General features: G+C 42.9%; 1 protein-coding gene across 5 annotated transcripts in view; it reads right to left on the minus strand.

The window, feature by feature from the left end:
* Nucleotides 1-25,247, minus strand: part of NHS (NHS actin remodeling regulator) — a 243,706-nt gene that overhangs the window by 9,925 nt on the left and 208,534 nt on the right. For 3 of the 5 annotated variants that reach the window (XM_064407590.1, XM_064407588.1, XM_064407591.1), the window contains exons 2-5: nt 14,965-15,117; nt 12,655-12,788; nt 4,301-4,363; nt 1,947-2,139 (exon numbers count right to left, since the gene is read on the minus strand). In XM_064407590.1, the coding sequence (XP_064263660.1) occupies nt 1,947-2,139; nt 4,301-4,363; nt 12,655-12,788; nt 14,965-15,117 (543 nt within the window). Of the gene's footprint in view, nt 1-1,946; nt 2,140-3,472; nt 4,787-12,654; nt 12,789-14,964; nt 15,118-25,247 lie in introns of those variants that run through there. The other 2 variants (XM_064407589.1, XM_064407592.1) reach the window with 2 other exon arrangements.

Here is a 25,247-nt window from a genome sequence, read left to right on the forward strand (position 1 = left end):
AGAGGAAGAACTTTCTTTAATATGGAACAAAAGTGCCGTAAACTCCAACAACAATCATTTTCAAAAAAGTGAACATTTCTCAGGGTTGGGAGAAGCTTAAAAAACAAAAACAGAGAACTAAAAGCAAACTCTTTGAAACAAAAAAATCAATCAGCATCATTGCTGGTTTTCCAGCAACTGTGAGTTAGCTGAACATGCTCTGTGTGCCAGATGCACCGGGGTCATCTCCGAGAGGAAAGTGGAAGAGGGTATTTCTTCCCCGTGATGCATACAAATTATTCCCATTAGTGGTAATGAGAATGATACACATAAACATCCAGAAGATTACATACCATTCTTGATCTGTAAAACTGATCAGTGGAAATTTGGTTCCAATGTATGGCAGGTGGAGTCTAGGCAAAAAGGGCTATTACTGGAAAAGTTAACACTGGTCCCAGACCTAACTGTCCTCTGGCTGCACTAGGTGACAATAGCCCTCTTGGAAACCCTGCACTGGTTAGGGTCCTATATTGAAACTAGAAGGAGCATCATTTAACACCAGCTTTGTCTCGTGGAAATATGGCACATTATCTATGACTTTCTGTGGGGATTTCCAGAGGCAGTGCCTAACTATGACCTTGGCTGGCTCATGACCTGCAGCCCAGCAGGGTGCATGCAGGCAGTCCTGCCACCCAGCTGCCTGTCCTCCTGTGGCCAGAGCACTGTCCTGGAGAAAGGGACACCCACTCCTGGCTGCCACCTCCACAGGGAGGCAGAGCTGGTGGCACTGTGCAGTGTCACCTCCTCTGCCAGGACGGAGGTGAACTGGGACTGTGTTGCTGTCACTGGGAGGATTCATGCAGCTGAACTGGGGCAGATGGGGACTTGTGACCATGATGCTGTAAGCCCAAAAGCCTTGGTTGTGAGCTGAAGCTGCACTGCGGGCATACAACTCTCTCCAGCACCATGGTGATTCCTACATCCTTCTTGCAGGAAGGTTTGCGCACCACTGATAGACATGGGGAAGAACAATGGACATGAGGGGTTGTTACCTTACCCCAACCCCCCAGTTACTGGGAAAATAGAATTAAATACAGATATTTTCTCTGGAGAATGAAGGTTAACTGAAAGCCCCCTGTTTTTTTCGTGATTGTTTACTTTGAAGTCTATAACCCTGAAAGTTAGCCCACTTTATGCTTTTACATTAATCAAAACTTGGTACTTGAAAATATTATTGACGAAAATTCAGATCAACTTTATGTTTACCATAGCCCTCTGGAAGGAAAGAAAGAGAAAAAGAGAAAAACAGCCTGATTTTTGTTTCTGGAAATAAGTCATCTATCACATTTAATAAGTGATATACTTGCTGCTTCTATAAACAAGATCTCTTTCAGATAAATCTAGTCAAATGTATCCAAATGTTATAGAAATTAAAGAAAATGCCATTACTATACCTTCAGCATAGCTGCATGTAAAGAGATCTCAGAGCGATGGTTTGCATGCTACACATTCATGCCTTGCATGTTTAAAGCACTGCAAATAGTAGCCTACATTCTCTAGTTTCTCTTCTCCTGCTACACATGATAATCATATGATTAATTTTGGTGGCTTTCTGCATTATTTCAGTCAGCTACATTCAAAAAGTTATTTGAGATTTGTTCATACAGATTGTAGGTTATATACACAACAAAAGTACATTGTTTTTACAGGGAACTAGGGTTATGTTAAACCATATAACACGACCAAAAGTATGGGCCAAATTAATCCTAGATGCAGCTTCAGTGACTCCAGCAGTCACGCATCAGGGATGAATTTAGCCCACTGTCTTTCAGAAACTAAATCTTTAAGCTAGGATCTTTGCCCCAAGACTGCACAATCCCATGACTTCAAATAAATTAAACAAAACAAGTACTTGACCTCCCCTGAACCATGCATTAAATACAAAAATAAATAGAAGAGATTTGTACCAGTGACATTGATGGGGATAATGCAAGAAGAAATCACTTGGGCATCTTGTTTCATTTTCTCCTCTGGAGTTGGGAGAGGTAGTGCTTTACTCCAATTGGTTTGTTTATCCAGTGTAGAAGGGATATTATGTATTGGATTTTTCGGCCTCTGCCCTAACATGACATCTGTATCTTCGTCCTCTGGTGGATGGGACTGCAAATGAATACATTCAAAATCAGTGTCTCCCACTCAGGCACACAAGGCTAATTTTGAAACAAAGCAGACACACAAATCAGAAATCAATTACAGGGATGCAGGAAGGAATCGTTCTAAGTCACACGGCATCAGCTATTCTCCAATGGAAACTTAACATCCTGCTAATAGGAGAAAAACACCTCAGCATACTGGAACTCAGCACATTTACAGTGACATTTACAGGCCATCTCCTCTGTCAGAAGGGGCACATCCTGCATTTGTGCATTGCCATGGCAAGCGTGTCCTCTGTTCCCACAAGCATTAGACATGTGGGTTCTCATTTGCAACTGCAACTGGCCTCATATAACCATTCATTCAAGCATCAGAAGGTCCAAAGTTTTAAAGAACACCCATCCATATTTTAGAATAACCATTTGCATTTAATTTGTACAAACACAGACCAAGAGCAGACCACAGTACAGCCACCCAACAGCCGTGGTAGGAAGTGGCAGGTGTTGACAGTGCTAGGACAGGGGGATAACAACCAAAGAAAAGAGTATCCACCACCAGAAGAAATTCAAAAGATTGTTTAGAAACCATGCATATTTTTATAGCACACTACAAGAAGTACTAGATGCTGAAGGTGAAGAAACAAAAGAAAGAAAAGCAGCATGAAAGAAACACAGATAGTTTTTTCTTTTGGAAGAAACAACAAATTCCCCAATATCCTGTCTTGCAGAGAGAAATAAAGCAAGTGGGTTTTCATGTGTTGCTGGCTGCCAACTTGGGTTGGGGGCGTCTCTTTGTTTGCAAAAAAAAAAAAAAGTTTGTTTTGTTTGGAAGGGACAGAGGGGAGAAACTTACCTTTACCTTCTTCTGCCTAATTTCCCTCCCTTCTTCCATTAATACATTCTTCTGTAAGCTGTGACAACTGTTTGGCCAGCTCAGGACATCTGTCTGCTCTCATTTTTTAAAAATGAAGTGCAGTCCCTTTCAGACAGGCTTTCTCTTCAGTCTTGAATTCCCAGCTGCTTAACTACCAGCCTTCCCTCCTTCATGCCTGCTGTTTACACTTTATTTGCCAGTTTTAGTTTCGGTAGCAAACAGGGCAAAAATAAAATGTTGCTCTACATTGCCATGGCAGAGCATTGAGCAGGTGGGTGTTGAACACCGCAGGATCATGCCCTTTCTGCCATTGTACTTATGCCATTTCTCTGCCCAGGCTCCTCACAAATCCTGAGGGAATTAACCATCTCAGGCTTGCCAAACAACATTTACGTCCCGGCCCCAAAAGCATTAAAGATCTTAACTCTGCAGCTACTATTTAAACTGTCGGAGGGCACTTACTTACCTCGTCAGTGTCACCTCCTGCAGCACCCCCAGACCCAAGACAACACAGGTTTCCTCTTCTCCCGCCCGCAGAAAACCCTCTTTTCCCACGTAGGATTTCAGTCAAACATTGCAGCCTTCTTTCTGCCTGCAGCTTTTGTGCCGATTCCCGGCAGACGTGAATAGCTCATATAAACTTCAAGCACAAAAGACTTTGTTTCCTAGGTAACTCCCCCCCCCGCCCTAAGTTTGATGCATGCATGCAAAAAACCCACCCTTGCACACACGCAAGGGACACACACACACACATACACACACACACACACACACACACACACGCTGCATTTGTTGCCGAATTCATCCTTCCCTGGATGACAAAGAAGTGCTGGACAAAGCAGGCAGAGTGGCCCTGGCTGCCAGATCTCCTGCTCTTCAAGCAGTGGCATCACCAAATGGCCGGAGAATAAACACCTGCTGTTGGTGTGGTATTATCCAAACCATTTCCTACCATTTAGGAAAAAAAAAGAGGCAGTTGCAAAACATGGCAAGAGAATTAAATGGAATTGCTAATGCTATTGAGTCTGTCCGAGTTCAGGCTTTTTAAAGGAGGTGATAGGGGGAGGCAGCTTTGTGGCCTTGAGCTCCTGAAACCTATCCAAGGTGTGAAGAATGAAAGAAAGGGGGGAAAAGAGTTATTATTGTGTCTTACTGACATGAGAAAAACAGAAATGGCTTCTTTTAGCGCAGTAAAGTTAGCAAGTGAAAAGCGAAGCAAGAGGAAGGGTTAGGATCTGGAAGGGGGAAGAGTGAGACAGGGCTGTTAATTGAGGATTGCTTGTTTTTCCAGTACCTTTCTACTCCAGGGGGTCATGTGGCAACACTCAATTGGGGAGGGCGAACGGGTGCTGTTAAACTATAAATGTGAAATGCGAAAAAAAATTAAAATTAAAAACATACACAAAACAATTATTGTAAAAGCACATAATTTTTGTCTCAATAAATTAGCATCAGAGCCAAAACGAGCAGAGATTTTCACCCTGTTTCCTATTGATGGGTTTATTCCCCAAAACAGATTAGTTTGGATCCCTGTGAAGTCTGTACTGGTTTTGCTTACTTGAATTAGACAAAACTGCAGTGAAATTGGTTCAGCCTCCCTGTACAGACATGCTTGAATTGTCCCAAGAATGCCTTGTATTGATTGGGTAACTCAAACTGTGTTCTGCCTGGAGCTGAAGCAGTGCAAGATACATATCCAATTACATTATAAATGTAAATTATTACATAATGTAAGGAATTTTTTTTTCAATTTTTTCTTCAGTTTTAAGCAAATGGATATAAAAAATGATGCTGATGGTAATTTATCAATTACATTGATTGCTATGTGTTTGTGATGATACCAGTATTTCTCTAAGTTTGCAATCATTGTGGCAGGGTCACAACAACCAATTGGCTTTTTGTCACTTTTTGTAACACTTGAAAGGACAAATAGTAATGGCCACAATGTCCTAGGTCTTGGTGAATCCCTACACCTCCAAAATCCTCTTCTGTCAGAAACTCTGGATTGTTTGTGGCAATGTCCAATTTTCAAAATCAGGGAGTGAAGGACAACTAACTTCTTTTGAAATAGGAAACCAAAAAAAGATATAAAGAAAGCAGGTACGTTGACAACTCTTGAAACCTCTAGCACATGTTTCTTGGTAGGGGTTATTATTTCTCCATGCATTAGTTGGACTAATAATGCCAGATAATTCTACAAATGTTTTTCCTCCCAGTCATTATCAATCATTGTCAACACTACTGTGAGGGATGAACAAACCTCACTTTGAAGGACTTTGCATTATATGGTCTCCTCTCAAGACAAAAAGTTGTAATGAATCTCAAAAGGCCTAATCCTGCATCTTGTCCTACTCTCTTCCTAGATATGCAGTATCTCCTGCTTTTCCCTGGTTTCTGAAACAGGAACCTGTGTTCCTTCATGGGAAGCCTCCAGATGAGCTGTCCATAAGGCTTACAGGAAACCAGAGAGGGTGAAATCAAAAGAGAGCTCTTCCTAGTGAACATTTCTAGCTGCTTAGTTTCTGCCCAGGCCAGTGGAAAACCAGTTCTCCCAAGCTGGGAAAAGTCCTTATCTCAGGACAGCACCTCTGTTCATGCAGCAAAGGCTGTGGAGATACTAAATACATCAACAATTTCAGTCTACTTACTCCTCAGATACCCCAGGATGGTCCTCTGACCAAGTTTCCAGTCACCTGCTCTAAGCAGACTGACTGCAGCTACCAGCATGCTTGAAATTCAACTTCCTCATGGAAGGGGCTAGAGGATCTCTGGGGAGGGTCAGGACACAGGGAGACTAATGCAGCTGAGGTGACAAGAGTTCAGGATATGAAAATCTTTGCAATATCCCATGGCCTGTGATTGTCAGTGCACAAAGAGAAGAGTACAGGAGGGACCTCCTGCCCTGAGCTTCTAGCAGGGGCAGCTGAGGCATGATGGCACAGAGCAGCAGCCTCAGCATTTCAACACCTCCATGCTGGGGGAGAGAGCGAGCTGCTGCTTTTCAGAAGTTCTCATTCGCTCAGAAAACCAGAATATCGCTAAATGTCCTGAGTAAACACGTAATTAAGCAAGAAATTATTATTACAAACCCAAGGCTGTTCTATTCTAATGGGCAAATCTGAAGTTAGGCAGTTTTAAAAGTGAATTTCTTTTGTGTGGGTGTGCTTGGCAAACAGAAACAGTGATAATCATTCTGTTAAATACAAATCCAGAATACTTTAAGTGTGCATTTTTCTTTAATGGGCTAAGATTGCTTGAAACTAAACTGGTGCATAATTGCTTGAATAGGGATTTGTCACTGACATATGTGAGCATTTTTATTTCCTGAGCTATCCCATCAACCTCACTTGCAGAGGTGCTATTGTGCTCGTGAAACTGCCTTGCAGTAAAAATCTTGTTGCATATGCACGTGACCTGATTTCTCAGTGCTCTGTGTCACTTCAGTGTGAAAGTCTTTGGTTTCTGTGTGCTACAACAAAATAGTGAGATGTCCAAGTCTGGCTAGTTAACAGAGCTTCTCCTATACAGAAAGAGACAGTGGTCCTGCTGAGGAGCAATCCAGCTCTCCTTCCTTCAGCACTTAACTTGGGCTGAGATGAAGCACCCCGGAACACTCACACCCTGATTTTAGGAAGAGCATTACTAGCACATATGTAAGTCAGGACTCATCATTAACCATATTAATTAATTAAAACCTTAAAATATCATCAGGACAGTGACAAAGAAGCAAATCAGCAGTCGACAAACTTGCCAGCCTGGCAAGTTATGAGTCTGCCCCATTTATTGTCCCAGAGCTGGGATCTGGAGAAGGAAATGAATGGGTCAATAACAGGACAAAAATGCCACTTCTGCCCCTCTTCTCTTTTCCATCCCCCCAAGCTCTGAGACATGACTGTTGTTCATAATTTTCAATATACAGGAAAGACTGGTTCAAGAAGCATAGTTTGCGTTATATCATGGACCTAGTCTGCCTTACCTATAGAGATTGCCTTACAGGAGATTCTGGGATTTCAAAGTTAGTGCACAGGGCCTATAGAACACAGTGCAATGGTGACAGGAAAAACATAAACCCAAGAGTAAAAAACCAATATTTACTCAGTTAATTAAAGATTGAGAATGCTAAAGCCTCATCAAGAGCATTGATCCTCAACATGTTTGTTGAATTTAGACATGGCTGTGTTGACTCCTTCCCCCTCAGCTGTGTTTGATCAGGCAGGCAAGGCATTATCTCACAAGGGCTTATTCAGGTGTCAGAGTCACAGACCCCAGCAGCCCAGGCCTGGCACAGCCTTGGTGAGGGCAGGAGGTGGCTGCTGCGCAGTGCTATTCTCCAGAGGATTATTTCTGACTCCTGCTGCCTCAAAGCTGCAGCTAACAAAAAGCATTAGGGATCAATATTATTTCTAATTCCAGGCTTCTGCTGCAGTAGGTGGAGGAAGTTTCCCTCCCAGGATAACCTTATGAATATAGTGGGTGGTATTCACCCAAGCAGAGCATCAGCATGTTGCTTCAGCATCTGCAAGCATTATATATTCTGTTGTCTCCAGCAAACAGAACATACATACAATTTGCTTTCACCCTGTGAAAGCACAGAAATGAGGTGTACAGTACATCCTGACATCTCATTTAAGAACAGTCATTCATGCACTGAAAAGGCAACATGCAGAGTAAGTGTGAACTAGTGTTCAATCCCACATTCATATGAGTACAGGACTGACTCCTGGGGCTCTGGTTGAAACCTCTGTGTATTCCTCTCTCTGCCTGTGAAATGGAGAGCCTGCTGCTTCCTTAACTCACAGGAGTTAAGGAAAATGGTATTTATTTACCTGACAGAAAAACCAGAGGGTCTAGAGAAAGGAGAAGAAATACTAATAAAAGGCTACCAGCTTTCCAGTATTTTCAGAGCACAGATGACTACTTAATTAGAAATTCATAACGATACAGCAGCTTTCTTATACAGTCAACTGATGCTGAAGAGAAAATAATGGGAATATTTCTGGCAGTGCTATTTTTGCTGCAAATCACAACCCTGCTCACCTGCCTGCTCCCAATGTTTATATTTCTGTGTGTTTCATTCTCCTCAAGTTTTTATTTTATCTGCTTGTGGGTGTTTTCTTTTCTTTTGGAGCATCACAAATGCGATCAGCTAAAGCACTGACAATCCTTTAACAATTAATGTGTGGCTCTGGTGTTTTGACAAGGTAAAGACAAAACTAAGACATGTTTCATGACAGAAGTCATACCACACATGGCATTTCAGCAGACAAAGGTACAAAATAAACATCCCACAATACAGGGTAGTAGTTATTAGGCTCATTGCACAAATGGTGCTATACAAGTTCAGTCTGATGAATTAAATCAGGTAGGTTTTATTTCTAACAGCTTCAGGCAGGATTTGCACACAGAAAGCGCAGAGCCCAACTCATGCCTGTCCTTTAACTCAGTTGTTTCTTACTGAGGTTTTACCTGGCTTCAGTAGAAAACTCTGTGAAAGTTAGGCTATTCAGTTGTACTTCCTTCTCTTTGCTGTACAAAGCATCCTAAAGCAGACCACAGGGAATATTTTTGAAATGGCAAAGAGATGGAATAAAATTACCCAATGCATCATTTTCCCTTCACATTTGCTCTAGCTGAGGCGTCAGGGACAGAAAAACCCTGTCTGGAAAAAAACCCTCCTGCTTCTTGTCCCTTAGATTCCTGCTCAGATTATAATTATGAATAAACTGACACTGAAATTTGTGCAATTGTGAGTGTAGATTTCCAAATACTGAATTCCTTGCTCCATCTCCTTGGTTTTATTATAATAGCTGTGCCACGTGGGGATTGAGAAAGTGTGGTCCCATAACATTCTGAACTGGAATACAGAAATTTCAGAGCCTTGCTGGCTGGACTTGGGGAAACCCAAGAAAGAAAAATTGCAGAGAAAATTAAAGAGAAGTCTGAAATGCAGTTGGAATGACACAGCATCTTCACATTCAGTGACTGGCCTCAGCAGTGCTACAGGCAGGGTTGTCATGGGAACATGTGTAAGAAATATTTTTCTCATTTTAGCAAGTCCATAACTTTCTCATACTCTCCTCAGATTATTTTCAGTTTGGTTTGGGTTTTTCTTCTTCTTCATTGGCAAAAATGCCTTAAAGAATGATACTTTTAAATGTGTTCGGTTGTATATTTCTTTAGTGTAGAGAGAGACTAAGTATGCCAATTTTTCAGTTTTAAAAATGAATGACTGGAATGGATAGGAAAGTTAGGTGAAGTCATGTCTGCAAAACCATGAGGAGCATGGTGAAAGGGAATGAGAAAGCAATGCTTACTGTTTCTCAGTCTGAGAAGCAGAAGGAGTATGATGAAATTATGAGATATTGGGTTTGAAACAAACAAAAGCTACATTTTCATACAGATTTTTAAAGTCATTGTCACAGGATGCTCTTGAGTCTGAAGGTATAAATTTGCTAAAAAATTGGATTAAACAAGTCTCACAGTCAACTCAGAGAGGTTCTTTGGTGGCTATAATTCTGTGTTTGATCTCTGGCCCAGGAACTCTGTAACCAGTTTCTGTACGAAAGTGGAAGGATAAATCATGGGACAATAAACAGCATAAACCATGTCCTGTTTTGATACTCTGTCCTGAAGGATTCCCTTCTGGCCTTTGGGCTAAGTGGACATTTTATCAGCCAAATCAGGGCATTTCCTGTAACAAGAGTAGACATGAAAGAACCTATTCCATTTCTAGTTCTCAACTGTTTCTCCACAACAAAATGATCTTGTGATGGAACAGTCCAAAACGTCTTTCCAGACCCACTTGTATTAGCATTACTTGCTTTGAACTTGAATTCATTTGTCCTTTCTTGGAATTTGTGGGACTTTGGCATCTTTCTCCTGTAAAGAGTTGTGATTAAAGTGAATCTTCATTTGTTGTGATTGATTTTCTCTAGTTTTAGTATACAATATGCAAGATCTTTGGAAGAGCTCATAGCCACCTAATTGGTAGCAGCAGCCAAAAGGTACATACACAGGGAGCCTTGACTCAGATTTAAGTGACCTGTTTTCTCAGTAATTTTCAGTAGTGGAAATTCCCACAGGTCTCAGAGTGGTAATTTGAACATTCCTCAAAATCAAGTTTCTTATTTGAGTACCTTAATACATGCATTTAACTTAGATAGCCAGTTTGGAAAAGTCAGACCTTGTAACTTTCAAAAATTTCCCAGCTTCTTGTTGATCCCTGTCCTAATTTAAAAGAAACACAAAAAGGGGCTCTTTTGGTTGTGTAGTATTGCCCCCTTCAGCACCTTCCCAATGCATCAGAAGAGTGGAATACACACCATACTGCTGTGCCATGAATAAAAATTGTTGTGGACTTAGAATCTTTAGTTCCTTGATGACTAGATGATACCATCAACTGGAATCAGATACCAAACGTTACTGGCAGTCCCTGAAGCAGATAAACTTTTGCAGATGTTGGTCAAAAAAAAGCTTATGCCAAAAAGAGCAAGTTAGCCAATTACAGCATTCTCGACTTTTTCTTGTAACGTTATCATTATATCATGAAGGCTGGCACAATATCAATTAGCTATTCACTGTTGCAGTGTCTTGTAACAATCTCTGATTAACCTCTGCCAGACAGAACATTCATGTGCAGCTTCATCTTGCCTTATTCTCTTTTAATTTTTAAGTTGCCCCATTTACAAGGGGTTTTCTCAGAAATGGATCAAGGCACTTTGAAGTACTTTGGGTGCAGTGTATTTGCAATTTCCAAAGCACAACATTCCTAGATGCCTTGAAATCAACAGAACTACAGCCCTCCAACAGCTCTTGTTGGCTTCTCCTTAGGGGAACACTGAACCCAGTCAGCTTCCAAAAGGAGGTCTGATACGGGTGGGCACAAATTTTAATGTTTTCCTTCTTGAAAAGAAAAAGGTGGACTTTCAGATATAGCCAAGACATCTGCATTCAGCATGACTTAATTTTGTCAACTAATACAGGACTGAGACAGTTGCTTACTATTTGTTATTATTTTGTGTTCCACAGATGGAAGTAATGTATAAAATGCACTGGTTGTTTTCCAAACACAGCAAAGATTCAGGCCTTTAAGCACTGTGTATGCAATTTCAGAAGAGATGCCTTGTTCCCCATCTGATACTAGGAGAGCTTTATCTTCAACAGCCTGTCCAAACTATCATCTGTAACTAGTTCTGATCCTTAACATGGCATCACCTTCCCTTTACCTTTCAGTGACCCTACCACAGCACTAGCTTTGGTGATGACTTGTAAAGAAGAAACAGGTAATTCTGTTTCTTCTTTCTGTCTTCAAACTCTTTTCTGTGCTGTCCTTTAATATCAGGATATCTCCTTTAAGTTGAATCATAAGGCTTGCAAATTTAACCTGTTTAAAGCCTGCAGTGATGATGATGCTGTCCTCAAAATTAATTAGATAAGCAGCCAAAAAGCCAGAACAGTCAAATGTTATTATGAATTTCATGCTTTTTAAATGAGAAACAAAACTTTTGCTATGGACTGATTGGCTGATGTTTTGGTCCCTGGGCAGGTGTGACTCGTTTACATTGAGTCTTTTACACTCTGAGTGCTTTAGCATTATAGTATTTAAATATGGTTAAGACAATGGATTAGGATGAATGCACTTGGATTTTTAAGGTAAGTAAGTGATGATTCAGTGTGGTGACTGAATCATCACTGAGTGTATAATGCACTCACAGGTGTAGCATCTCTTGAGATGCCAGTGTCCCTCACCTGGGAGATGCAGAACAGATCTGTTACTACCTGACTGAGGGCTGGCATTAGACAAATGCTTCACTTAAAAGCCAAGTCCAGGTCTGACCTACACCTTCTAAATAATGCAGTGGCTCTTAGTACAGGGAAAAATTAGTTACTATGACTCTTCTGTAAGTAAAACACCCAGAGCCACAGAAATACCCAAGTCCAGTTGAAGCTAGTGGGAATTATGGACCTAATCAGAGTTAAAGTTGTCAATCTAGCATGTTTCCTTTAACAATGTTAAATACCATATTGTCAACACTAACTTGATTTCAAATCAATGCTGCAGTGGCAAGTCAGCACAGATACACAGCTGGGCCAGACCTTCAGCTGGAGTTCCTGCTTGGCTGGTCGCAAGGACATGTGTGAGACATGAAACATCTAAAAAACTGCATGGAGACAAACATTGCCAAACAGGACTATGAAAAGTGTAGCTTCTTGTAGCTGGGGTCATGCTCTTGATCCTCCTGCACACACAAAAGCCTCAAGCTGGCACTCAAAGCCCTTGAACTCTTTGCTCCTGGCAATGCAAATGCCAAGGTTGAAATTACAGCACTTTCTGAAATTATGGGAGGGTCCTCAAAGTGCTACCTCTACAGCCTGAGTGGTGAATGTGGAGGACTTGTGGGGGGAGTGTGTGAATGAGAGCGTATCTGTGCTGGCCACGGGTGAAAAAGAAGAGGTTTCTGATTGAAAACAGCCACCTGGGGCTGGCTGCTGGAAGCTGAGACCCGCATTATGCTGCTGACAGTCTTTAAGGTCAGCTCTGTTGTACTGCATCAGCCTGGGGAGGGGACACTCATGAAGCACTGCCACACCTGGGTCCCACCATGCTAAAAATGTATTTGTATGTGGTAGCTGTAGTGAAAGACTTACTGGTAGCAAATGCCGGTCCTTTATCGCGTGCCTCTTTTGGCTGCGGATTGCAGGGAAGGGAGGAAAGGGGGGAGCCACCACAGCAATGGGGCCTTGGACTTTTTGCTCTCTGTTATCACCCCGGCTTCGATGTTCTGTTTTGGATGAGAAAGAAGACACAAGTCTTTCAAAGTGTTAAAAACATACAAATATCTCTACTAACAGCACAACAGGGACAGGTACAGGACAACGGACTACAAAGACAAAGGTTCTTCTCTTCCCCAGTGACTGGTACAAATCATCCGTGTTGCAGCTGAAGGGGAGAAGCACTTACTGCACATCCGTGTGCCCAGAAGAGCAATGCCCATACAGTGCACCCCAGCATATGCACTGCAGCTGAACTGCCCCCAAATGGGATTTATACCATTTATCCCGAGAGACAATGGAGCTATCTTCTAGGCACTTGAGACCCAAGGCCTGATTTCCAACAGGAATCTGCAGCTCTATTGCCTTGAAATACTGAGATGCAATAGCTATGCCTGCATCCTACCCATATGAAATATATCCCTCTGAGGGTAAAAACCAGAAACACAGCTCCAGGTAGGATTTCATTCCCTGGCAGTGCTAGGTCCTTAGCATTGGTTTGACATCATAAAGATTGTTGCAGTGGTAATGCTCAGGTTCCAGCATGAAGGAGATCATCCTGGGAAGGTCAAGATCTTTAACCACCCCAGGTGCACAGGAGTCTTCCTTCAGCATGGGCTCACACTATTCAGTCCTCTTCCAGCATCAGTCCCAAGTCTCTGAGCCTTCCAAGTGAATGGGAGGATGGACTCATGGACTTCTCATCTCTAATTTTAGGTGACAATTAGACAATCACTGTTTGCATGGAATGCTGCTGAAAGGAGATTATATATTCACCTGCTCCACTAGCTGTGGTCCAGTCAACAATGTTTGCTGCTGGCATTGCTGTTTTCTGACCTAAAATTTCATTTTAATTGCTTCTGGTTAAACGGATAAAGAGATAATGAAATTCTGATAGAAGAGAGAGTTGAGACACAATAAACATGTTCAGAGTAAATTTCAGACTAAAATTTCATCCCCATATATAGAGTTATTTGGAAAATAAGATAAAGCAGCACATGACAAGCTGCCTGCTGAATCTGCACAGCTGCCATAAATTGTGGAGGATGGGAAATTGCCAAAACGAAGATTTGTAACTTTAAAATGATGGGACATTTTCTGGAGCTGCCTTCACATGCTGCTGTCAGGATTTCTCCTGCCCACAAGATGGCAGGCAAAGATCAGCCTGGTTCTGGGACAATTGCAAAGCAGAGATGCTGAGAGCAGAAAAGAACTTATGTTCCACTCCAGCACTACTGTGGTTGCAATTTGGCTGTATCACTCTCTGCCATACTATGAGGACATACTGCATCCACAGTGGGTTCCTGACCTAAAACCTGCCGAGACAGTCAAATGTGGTAATTAATTGGAACATCTTATCCAGCTAACAGATGCTCTGCAGTTCTAAGTAATCGATTATTATTATAAGCTAATAACAGTAATAAATGAGCAAGGCAATTAGAGCTGTTGGTGCAAAACGCTTCAAGACAGAAGGCTGCTGCTGAACATTTTAAGCGTGACCTGCATGGGTTTTCTCCCTCCTTATGGCACAGAAGAAAGGCTTGTTTCCTTGCTTTGTCCTATGTCCTGGTAATAATTTTCCCTTGGTTAGGTTCCCAGTGAAAACTGGCCTTTCCCCATCTTTTGCCTTCCCCTTAATGTGTTGTTGTAGGACCATCCAGATGTTTGCATCTAGTAAATTCTCTTTATGGCAGGAATCCAGGAGCCTGGTTATAACCCTGTTGCTCCTGCTTTTCTTCTCTGTATTGCTTTGAGACCAGTCTGCAGTTTGTTAGGCGATGTCAGAAAATGTTCCCTAGCCTGGGAAGGGGAGACCTGCTCAACCCTTCCAAGATGTCCAGGACATCTATCACCTGACTTTTCAGCTGCTCCTCTTGAAGGACACAGGCATCCCCCAGTATCATGCGTGGAAACCCTGAGCATTCAGCCCAGTTTTTGTGGAGATTAATACCACTCCTGTTTCAGCCCTTGTGAAGGGGGCTGGGACTAGATAATCTTTAAGATCCCTTCAAACCCAAATCATCCTGTGCTTCTACAGTTCTGTGCTTTCTTAGCATGAGTACCTAAGTCCCAGTGTAGATCAGTGCCCACAGTTCTGTGTGCTTGTGCCTGAGCATCCCTCTGCTGCCTGGAGTGGACCATGGGGAGGTGTTTTGTGTGAGGGGCTGGAGCATGGGCAGCACCTACCTCTGCGCAGGGCTCGCAGGTGCTGCTTGGCGTGGTGGTGCAGCTCCTCCACGCAGGGCGGGCGGGTGGAGGGGAGGAAGATGTTTCTTTGCTGGTGCCAAGGCGCTCGGTAATAGACACTCAGTTTGCTCTCTGCATCAAGGTTGGAGACAGCTGTAGGATTAAAAATAAGAGTGCAACATAAGACTTCCAGCCTCTCTTCCATCAACCTAGCTGAAAAGGAAAGGTTATTGTTTGGAACTGCATTGGCAAGAGCAGGCACTGGGTTTGTTACAGCACCTTTACTCTCAATAAAATAGCAGCATAGATTATCTTCTGTGTGTTTCCACATCATGTTATACCAGCTAGCCTTTAGACAATGCCCTTTTACCAGATCACAAATGGCTCTATGGAGGCAAGCAGGTGAAATGATATTGTATCGGTTTTTTATATAAATGGACAAAGGGATAATAATTTTATAGATAGCAAAACAAAAATGCAAAGAAGCTATGCAGTCTTTCCACAGTGACATTTTGAGCAAAGGCAGTGGGAGGAATAGGTTTCCCATTTACTCGTCCTCTTGCCAGTGTGCTCTTTCACTACATCATGTTACACACAACTAGTTTCTGACACAGGTTGCTGGTTTGCTGCCTGCCGGGGCGTAACAACTGAGATTAACTGCTTGCCCTGCTGAGAGACTTTGACTGTCACCTATCAAAAGAGATTTCTTTAATAGACAGGGACTTCTGAGGGACAGGAACACTTCAGTTCCTCTGAAGAGAAATCCCAGAAGTCTGCCTCTGAAAATTATATGAATCAAGTCCACTAAAGGTTTGAGAGAATTTCTCAGGAGTGCTGGGACTCCTGGGAGCCCCATGGACTATTCCCAGCCTCAGGGTACACAGTAGACAGCTTTCCAAGGGCTAAATCAGGAATGGAGGGCCATGGGAGCTGCCAGCACTCTGCCCCAGCCAGCAGCAGGGAGCAGGCTCATCCTCAGCCCACATAATGCAGCAGAGCAGTGGCACACCCTCAGGTGGAGCACTGGGCTTGTTCCTTCTGCCCCAGGCACCGATACAGACTTTTTGAGGGGTAGCCAGTGCACCATGGCAGAGAATGGCTCTTAGGTGGAGATGCTTTGGTCTTTCTTGTTTTGTTGCTTTCTTTAACGCAAAACAACATTCACTCAGCCTGAAGGCATTCCAGTGCTTTGTGTAGAGAAAGAACTGGGAAAGTACAGTTGGAGAAAAATGAAGGAGCAGACAGAAGAGGAGACACCTAGGAACCATCCTGCCACATGTGGGATAATGAGAGATTATCAGTTTCTCTGATTAGGAAAAAACCCCAACAGTTCACCAAAATTTGTAGGTGTCACGATAGAGGTGGTGCTATGATATGATAAACAGACCTGCTGAAGTTCAGGTTCAGCAAAAGTTCAGAGCTTCAGCAAAAATGAAGGGACCCCAAACTCTCTGTCTGGTAGGGAGCCTTGCTTTGCTTATGAGGGGATTTTTCAGGTGGGGTTTCAGTCATTTTGCAGCACATTTGTAGTGCTGCTCCATGTGACTGGCATGGTGTCAGTGCAAGGAATGGCACTGGGGGGAGAAAAAAATGATGGAGGAGGAAGGTAGTAGGATAAATGATGGCAACCTGTCAGTGCTTGTTCGTCATGAGGATTTACTAATTAAATTTTTGACATTGCAAAAACATAATGTTGCCAAATTGTAGGCAGAGCTTTTGATGGCTTGTCTGTCTGTTACCACTGCAGCAGGGAAATGCCTCACTCACACGAGCTGATTTTATGTCTCCTTTACCCTTTGAAGGTAACAAAGCACTATGTTTTACATACATGGTAGTGAGACACAAAAAGCAACTTGCCCTGATCCTGTTCTGAGCCACACTTCCTCCTTGGGAATCTCAGCTCAGGACAAAAATTTGTAGGCAATAGTAATGATACCCCACCCGTTCTTTGTATTGCCTAGGGCATGAGATATTCATGATCACATAATGTACCCTGGAGGCTAATGAAAAGGCAGGCACAAGCAGTTCCTTCCTACTCCCAGAAAAATCTGTCTAGACTGAAGTGCTAGTAGTTGTCTGTGATGAAAATCAGTAAGTGAGTGGAAAGTTTTACCTACTTACGAAATTTTTAGACATTTCATCAGACTAGAATAGATTTTGCTGCAAAATTTAGCTTGTAGAAAACTCTTTTGGCTTTGGCAACTGTGTTTTACAAATAGGAGTAGGAGTTGGGTTAATATACTTTGTATAAGACTTAAAAATGAAACCAAGTTCATGCAAGCTCTGCTACGCACCTACTGTTGTAGACACACATTGCTGTTGACAGATGAAATAGTATGACCTCTTAGCCACCCAACAAGTCTCCCTTAGCCAGCAGACCTGGCAGAGCTGTGCATAGTGCTGTCCCAGGAGAAAAAGCACAAATACATTGCTTATCTTCAAATGATAGAGCATTAAGAAGCTTCCAGTACCCTGTCCTATGGCCCCAGCCAGGACCCATCCATGTCTTCCCACCTTTCCCTGCAGGATCTCTGATTCATGGTAACAGGGAATACCCCCCTGACACCAAGAAAACAGAAATATTGCACAATACTCACTGGAACTGACCAGTCCTTTAAAATACTCAAAAGCTGGAGTGGACTTTCTAGGAGATCCAGAATAGAAACGAAAAAACTTTCAAAATAGAAATGAAAATCTTGCAAAAAAAGCTGCAAGGGGATGAATGTTCTCAGCCTGCAGTGGGGAAGAGGCCCAGAGAGAGGGAGCAGCACTGGGTAGGGTGGAGGACAATGCTGGCCCAAGGATAAGTAAGTATAAACCCACAATGAATGCAATTAGTTTGGATGTCTGTGGAATAGCATCCCAACCTCAGAGCAGCAAAACTCTGAAAAAAACTCCTGGAAAGAGGTAAGAGGGAAAAAGCTAACCAGTGAGTAAAAGCCTGCCAAAAAAAAGGACCTGCTTTCATTTAATTCCTTGTACATTGTCCTTTGCATGTCCTTCCCTGTCCTTTGCACATTGCCTGTTCTTCTGCAGTGACATTTTGCCTGGCCCTCACTGATTGCCCCTGGGAACTGGGAACCATTGCTGGGAGCTGAAGCCGGAGGATGCAACCACAGGAGTGGACTGTGAGCTTTAAGGACTACTGAACATCTGGTTTTCTTCACAGGACTGAATCTCTTACTTCCACTAAAAGAAAAAAGCCACCCCTGTGGCAGGGTAATTCAGCAGACAAAGACCACTGGACTGAGATCTAGAAGAAATGTGTAGTCAAAGCTTTACTATATGCTTCTGCTAGGAGCTGGCATTAAACAGTAAGACTGCCTATATCTCTGTTCTGTGAAATGAGGATAAGGTATCTCTTTCAGCCAGCACTTCCTTACTCAGTGTTTTACACTGCAGGCTGTTTTTACAACGCTGAGCCTGCGCGTGGCTGTAGCCCCTCAGCATCACTGTAACATGCATAATAAATAAAGCAATATAGAAACTGTAAAGCCACAGCCTTCAAATGATTAGCAGCTGGACATCACACTGAATGGGAAAAAAGCCAATGCAGAGATAGGAAATGCTACATTTCAGGCATCAGATACAGTCTGTTAACATATTTTTAGTGTGCACTTCGATCAATTTAGACTGTACAAGTGAATCATATAAACTATCACTTCATTTCATTCCTGAGTTAAAGTAATTGTTTTTGGTTTTTTGTTTTTTTTTTTGGTCTTGTGGGATTGACAAAATGACAAGAGACCATTTAAATGGATTCTGTATTCCATTCTGGGGATCCATTAACATTGGCTGGTTTCCTAACAACCAGTGTCAAGCAGACATGCACTAATGGCTCTTCTCAGGAGAAGATTTTTGAAGATTTACAAATAGCTTTTTTATTGAAGTTGATCATATTTATAATTTAAATATCCTTCTCGTCTTCACATCCTTCTTCTCTCCCTCTTTTAGCCAAGCAGAAAAAGGATCCTGCCATAGCAGAGCTGGATGTGGATGCTTGAAGGTTGTGCGGCTTTAGTGCACTCAGGCGTGGTTGTTCTAATAATAACACCACAAAGGCCAAGCAAGAAAGATTTCTGCTCTATTTATTTGATAGATGCAGAGGTTTCCCCCCACAACTCCGTCTGCTTTTACAGACACTTGCCTCCCCCCTTCCCAGACCCTTCTGTTTCTCAACTTTCTATTATTTCTATGTGTATTATAGTTGCTATTACCTGTCAGGGGAAGAAAGAAAAAAAGATAATTTCCTTTATTTCCTGGTTCAGAGAGAAAACATGGTTTGTTGTAAGGTGTGAAGAAGTGTGCAGCCTGGAGGGAATTGGAGCAGTGAGCAAGGAAGTTGCCTACATGTTAAGGGCCAGCACCCAGAGCTGTCACACCTGAATTCTGCACAGGCAAAAGCTGAACTGGCAGCTGCCAAATCCTTATTAAAGTATCCAGGTTCCAAAAGACAAAACCCAAAATTAAAAAGGATCAGACTAGTGAATAAGCCTATTCCAGAGCCCAGTTATGCTTAAGAGAGGCTGTAATAGCCAAGCCCTTTGCAGGAAGCAGAGGTGCTGAGGGCTGTGGACTTAGTGAAACGCCACCTCTTTGCACTCCCTGCTGCAGGGGTGCAGGATGCACCCAAAGGTTGCTGTGGCCAGCAGCCCCACACCAGGCTCAGCTTAGGAAAGCACTTCTCAGCATTAAGGTGGTTGACCTCTCATTTTAGCATATGCAATTTTTTCCAGCTATTTCATGTAAAAATGGTGACTTTTTCTTGTGTGATTCAATGTCATAAGAAAGCTGGATGTTCATCCAGCTTTGCATAAATAGGCCTGTGCCAGCAGCAGCAGAATTCAACGTGATCAGCCTCTTCCTCAGCTACTGCCCAGGTCAGCAGTGAGTTACTGCCTGCTGAGTTTGTGTGCAAAACATTGCAAGAAAATTAATTCTGAGGAAGACCAGATTATCTCAAAAACTAGGCAGCCTGGCAGTACATCCAACTTCATCCTGCCATTTAGTGCATAAATGTTTCATTGAGGCAAGTGCTGAGTGTGATGTGAATTTTATTTATAGCCAGCCCTGTATGTCCCGAATGTACGCTTCCCCCAATGTACTCGTGTGACCACTGGAACACCCAGGGGGCTTAAGCCTACAGCACTGGTACAAATCTAGAGTTGCTTCTTTGCTGTTCATGTGCCACATCCATCAGCAAGCTCAGTACTTTCAAAGTAGCTCCCTCTGCAGCTGCCACTTCCCAGTGATGGCAAAGAGAGTTCCAGGCTTACCCAGCAGGGACACTAGAGGCTGGAGCTCTTTGAGGGTGGGACAATCACTCTGTTTTCAACAATTGTGTTCCCTCCCAGCCATGCATATATGCAGACATTTCCCTATTTGCCAGTGGCAAACCCCACCAGCAGGAACTGTGAGTAGCTATTTGGATGAGCTACTTTCCTGTCCCATCTTTATTAACTATTGAAAAATGCCCATGCAAAGGGAGTGTGTTGGTGGGGCTGCTGTTCATTGCAAATAAGGCTACTGACTCATCAGCTTTTCCGGCACCCAGCTGAACAATGGTAACCTTACCATAACTTCAGTGACTACACCTACAAGCATGGGCATGCACACAATTTCCCTCATGCCTCTAGAAAAAAGTATCAAGTGACTGCAGCTAGAAACTTGGACATACCCCAGTGCCCTTGGAAACCCTGGTCAGCCTGGCAGGGGCAGGATGCCATGCTCTTTCCCCACCAAGTCAGGTGCCAGAGCAACACCTGACAGCGATGGGTTTCTCTTCTAAAGCTCTTTTGCTGGGGCAGGGACATCAGATGATGGGAATGTGACAGGCACTCTGGTTCCTTGGCACTGCAGAGGCTGCTGAGGACCCTGCCTGTGCTTCCCAGTCCATCTCTTCCCTGGGAAGCTGTCTGTGGGACAGTCCTTCTCTTCCCTGGGACAAGTGAGAAATGAGGCAGGTCTTCACAGAGCTTTCTAAGCACATCTCTCATGTAAGACAAGAGATGCTCAACTCAATTAAAGAGAAAACTGCATGTCTTGTGTCCTCACCAACCAAGTACACCTTTGGGATTTGTTCATGATCTGGATAGGATGCCCCTATCCTTGGCCACATGTTTTGTTCCTGCTTTTCTGGTGTATCCTGTCATTTGTCAGGGTGCTGTTCAGGGCAGACATGTCCCTTTTAGTCGTCACAGTGCCCACTGTCACAGGGCCATGGGTGACTGATGACACACTTTAGGTGGTTTGCTCCTTGGCTACTTCTCTCTGGGAGCCTGTGCTGGAAAACATGGTTTGAAATGGCCTTGTACATCATTATTTCTTATTGCTTTTATCAGGGCAGAAATCCAGAATATTTCGGAAGGGTTTTTGTGTTGTGCAACCGGAGTTCAGGATGGATGTGAATGGAAAGCTCCCAGTGACACAGACCCCAAGAGATGGTTTGGGCAACCGGTCTGGAGCTGAAGCCTGGATCACCACATCTGCCCTGCCACTGGCACTTGCACATGCAAATCAAAGGCAGCACAACTGTGTCTACACAGGTTGCAGCTGCCCTCCAGAAAAACAGGAGGGGAGACATGACAAAACAAGTTAAGTCTTTAGCTACATGTGGGCAACAGCATGAGTACAATTATTATTCTGTACTGCACTCATGGACAGACAATTTAGCAAATTTTTCAAACTCAAGCAAAAAAGCAGAAACCTCACTGACAGCAGAATCTGTTGAGAAAGACCACAATCTTTTATGCTCTTTGTATTGTTTTATTTTCTGCCAATACAGTGAAACCTCTCATGTTTCAATCACGGTTTCTTAGCACATCCCTGTGGCATTTTTTTGCCTTGCATTATGCTACACATGGAAAAAACAGCTATTCAGGAGAAAAAGGGCAAGTGGGCAAAACCCATATTTGGCATTCAGGTAGCCAGAGAGATTAAGATACTGGAAAGTATATGATTTGGATGTCATTTCCATGAGCAGATCCCTGAATTTTGCATTTACCTGATGTTTGGTTGACTGGCACAACAGACATAATTCAAGAGGGCTGGGAGGCGTGTGGTTCTTAGACACCTAAGAAGATTAGGCTGTTAAGCAATATGCACTTATGTGAAGAGTACCACATGCTAATCCCATTCTTGGCTTTGCTGCTTTCAATCACTGCTGGTGGTGTTTGAACATAATTTAAACTGCTTTTCCTAATTCTGTCAAATATGTTACAGTGGCCAGAATGGAACTTCGTATTTCAAAGTATTTCAAAGCTGTCGCTGCAGGATAGACAATAACCTCTTAGAAATACAGAGTACTTTATATGTTCAAGCCTCCATTCCTATGAAGTTTCTCTAGCCAGCAATTTCTTCCTTTCCTTTTATTCCTGTTCTCAGGTCTGTGCTTTACACAGCCTCCAAGAGTGCCCTGCAGGGCAGTGGTAAAAGGCAGACAACATGGCAGTCCTGCCTGGCAAGCTTAAGGCTGCAGTCAGGTCAACTATTCTGCAGGAATATTAATGTAATATTCAATTCAGATTGCTGTCATGCTCCATGAGAAAATGAAGGCTAACTAGCCAGTAAAATAGTGAAGGCATAAACAGACTTAGAGAAAAACCCAAACCAGAACTATTTTAATGTTACTGGACCTAATGATAAGGATGATTATTACAGCAGGGACATGTGGACATCCCACATATGCACATGTCTATGTATTTGTGTACACACACACACTCCAGAGCATGTAAAACTGAGATCAGTGTCCCAAGAGAGCCCTTTCAGTCCTACATGCCTAATTAGTTGAAAGCACTTCTTTCAATTTGACACACTTTCAGTTCTTGTCAACACAGATTTCTTCCTGTGTTCACATTATTCTCACTCTGGATATGCAGCAAGATGAAGTCTCTTATTTCCAGCAGTGTAGTGTGTGGTCTTGATAACACACATTGTAGGTATGCTTTTAGATATTCTTTGCAATTCTCTCCCACTGCTCTGCTATTTTTCTCCTGTACTGACTCAGCCCAAATCACTACTAAGCTTGCTTGAGTAGCTCCAGCAGGTCACCATAATGCTTTCCTTTTTATCACAGGGAAGTGTGCTGTTCACTGTGATGTTGCTCTCAGATCAGTCACCTTGATTTCACATGCCAGCACTCAAGAACAAAGCTCTACAAAACTCATTTACTATTCTACCTACCTTAGTTAATGCTTACATTCAGGATCTTGTGAAAAAAAAATCCTGTAGACAATTTTATGGTAGGACAAACTGGTTTTTGCTAGCAGTTTTAGGGTATCCTGCCTATTCTTCCACTCAAAACATTCAATTCCCCTGAATATTTCTGTCTGAATATTTGCACCTAAAGTGGTCGTTTTCAAGTAAAAGCCTTCAAGTAAAATAGCCTTTTGAGTCTATGCTAAGAATCCTCTTTTCAAGAAGAGCAGAGACTTGGTCATTGCAGCACCTATTTCCACAACAGCATCCACAGCATGAACAACCTCTCCATATTTGTGAACCTAGAGACCATCAGTAAAACATCATGAACCTTGAAAAAGCACACTGGAAGATGACACTCAACAAAGAATATGCTGTGCTTGCCATACTAGAAGATAAAGAGTCAGATGACTTATTCCAAGTACAGCATATGTATTACTGTTTTCCTTGAAATTTTCAAAAACTACAACCTTCTATCTAATAGACTCCATACCTTCTCTTGATTCTCAGAAGCAGCATTTAGAATCAAAGATACCGGTTTGCACAGAAAATGAATGAGTTTGGTCCCTCTTCTCTTCCACTGGCATTGCCTGTAGGCTGAGGAATCAAACCCCCATGAGTCAGAAACAACAAGCCATGTGTTAGGAGTAGAGATGGTGGCTCATATTTCACACTTCTTCCTTCCCATCAGTCTTTTTCAGTGTGCTTGGCTAGATGCCTTGGATGCCACTTAACTGCAAGTCGAGGTAAGTAGCAACAGTTTCTTCCAATTCTATTTAGTAAACACTATGCAATACTACATAGGAAAGTACTATTACAGCATGTCTCTTCAAATTACTCACAGCCCTTCAGGGGAAGACAGAAAGGCAAGAATCTCAGGGGGACCAAAAGCAACTATTTTTTTCTTGCTCCACAGAAATATTCTTGCTGCTCCTGTAGCTCCATAAGTCTGTTCTGCAGAGGGATTAAGAAACCTGGTTTTGTCTATCCCTGTCTCAGAACAGCTTTCTCCCTACAATGGTAAGGCAGTGTGTTTCTTGGGACAGGCAACAAAAATCCCACACACTCCTCCACAAGATCTCTCTGGAGCCACCCTGACGGTGGCCCAGAGCTGGCTGGCACAGGGGTGCAGCTACAGATACAACCAGTCCAGGGTGCAGCTCTGGGCTCTTTCAGTACAGCTCTTCCCCAGTCTCAGTAAATAGCCAAGTCCTGCATTACCAGCCTCCTCAGATCTGGCTCTGGCCCCCCAAGCCATTTACTTGAAGCCCAGTTTTAGACAACCATCTGAATCAGCCCACAAATCACAGAACCACAGACTGGGCTGTGCTGTAAGTGACCTTAGAGATCACCTAGCTCCAGCTTCCTTCTGTGGGCAGGAACACCTTTCACTAGACCAGATTAGGCCAGGAGAAAGGTCCCCTCTCCACGATGTCCTTCCCCAGTCCCACTTCTGACAGGACACTTATGTTGAGCATTACAGCAAACTGGGCTGTAAAGAGTTCAGAGAAGCACACTGAGAACAAGGCCAGCTGAATTGCAGAGTTTCATTTGTTGAAACAATAGGGAACACAGTCCTTTTGTTTGGTAAGGGGAAGGAGAGCGGCCTGAAAGTAGAGATTTATGCCCCTTTCACTTCTATACTTTCTCAAGGGAATTATTTTTAATGAAAAAACCTGATGATGATTTAGGCAAGCTTAGAATTCTTGTGAGTCCCTTCCACCCATCCTGTGATGCCAAGCACATGTTACCACACCCCTTGCTGCCAGAGCTCCAACTCTTACCCAGGAATTGCAGCCTCTCCCCTCCAGGCCTTTTGGGTTTGAAACTAGCCCTTAATCCATAAAGCATGGATGTGTTACAGTATATGGAATGGCCTGTATTACTTACAGTACTTTCTATACACAGACAAAAAGTCTTTCTCTACAAAGACACCAAGATACACTGGGTCACTTTTTAAAGAAACCCATCCAGACAACATTTGGAAACTCTGTCAGTGATGTTGTATATCTAGACTGCAGGATGAATAACTTATGTAAAGATAAATTATTTTCCCACTGTTGTTATTATTTGAATAACATGTTCTC

Source organism: Passer domesticus, chromosome 2 (assembly GCF_036417665.1).
Source record: "Passer domesticus isolate bPasDom1 chromosome 2, bPasDom1.hap1, whole genome shotgun sequence".
In the NCBI taxonomy this organism is placed as follows: Eukaryota; Metazoa; Chordata; class Aves; order Passeriformes; family Passeridae; genus Passer; species Passer domesticus.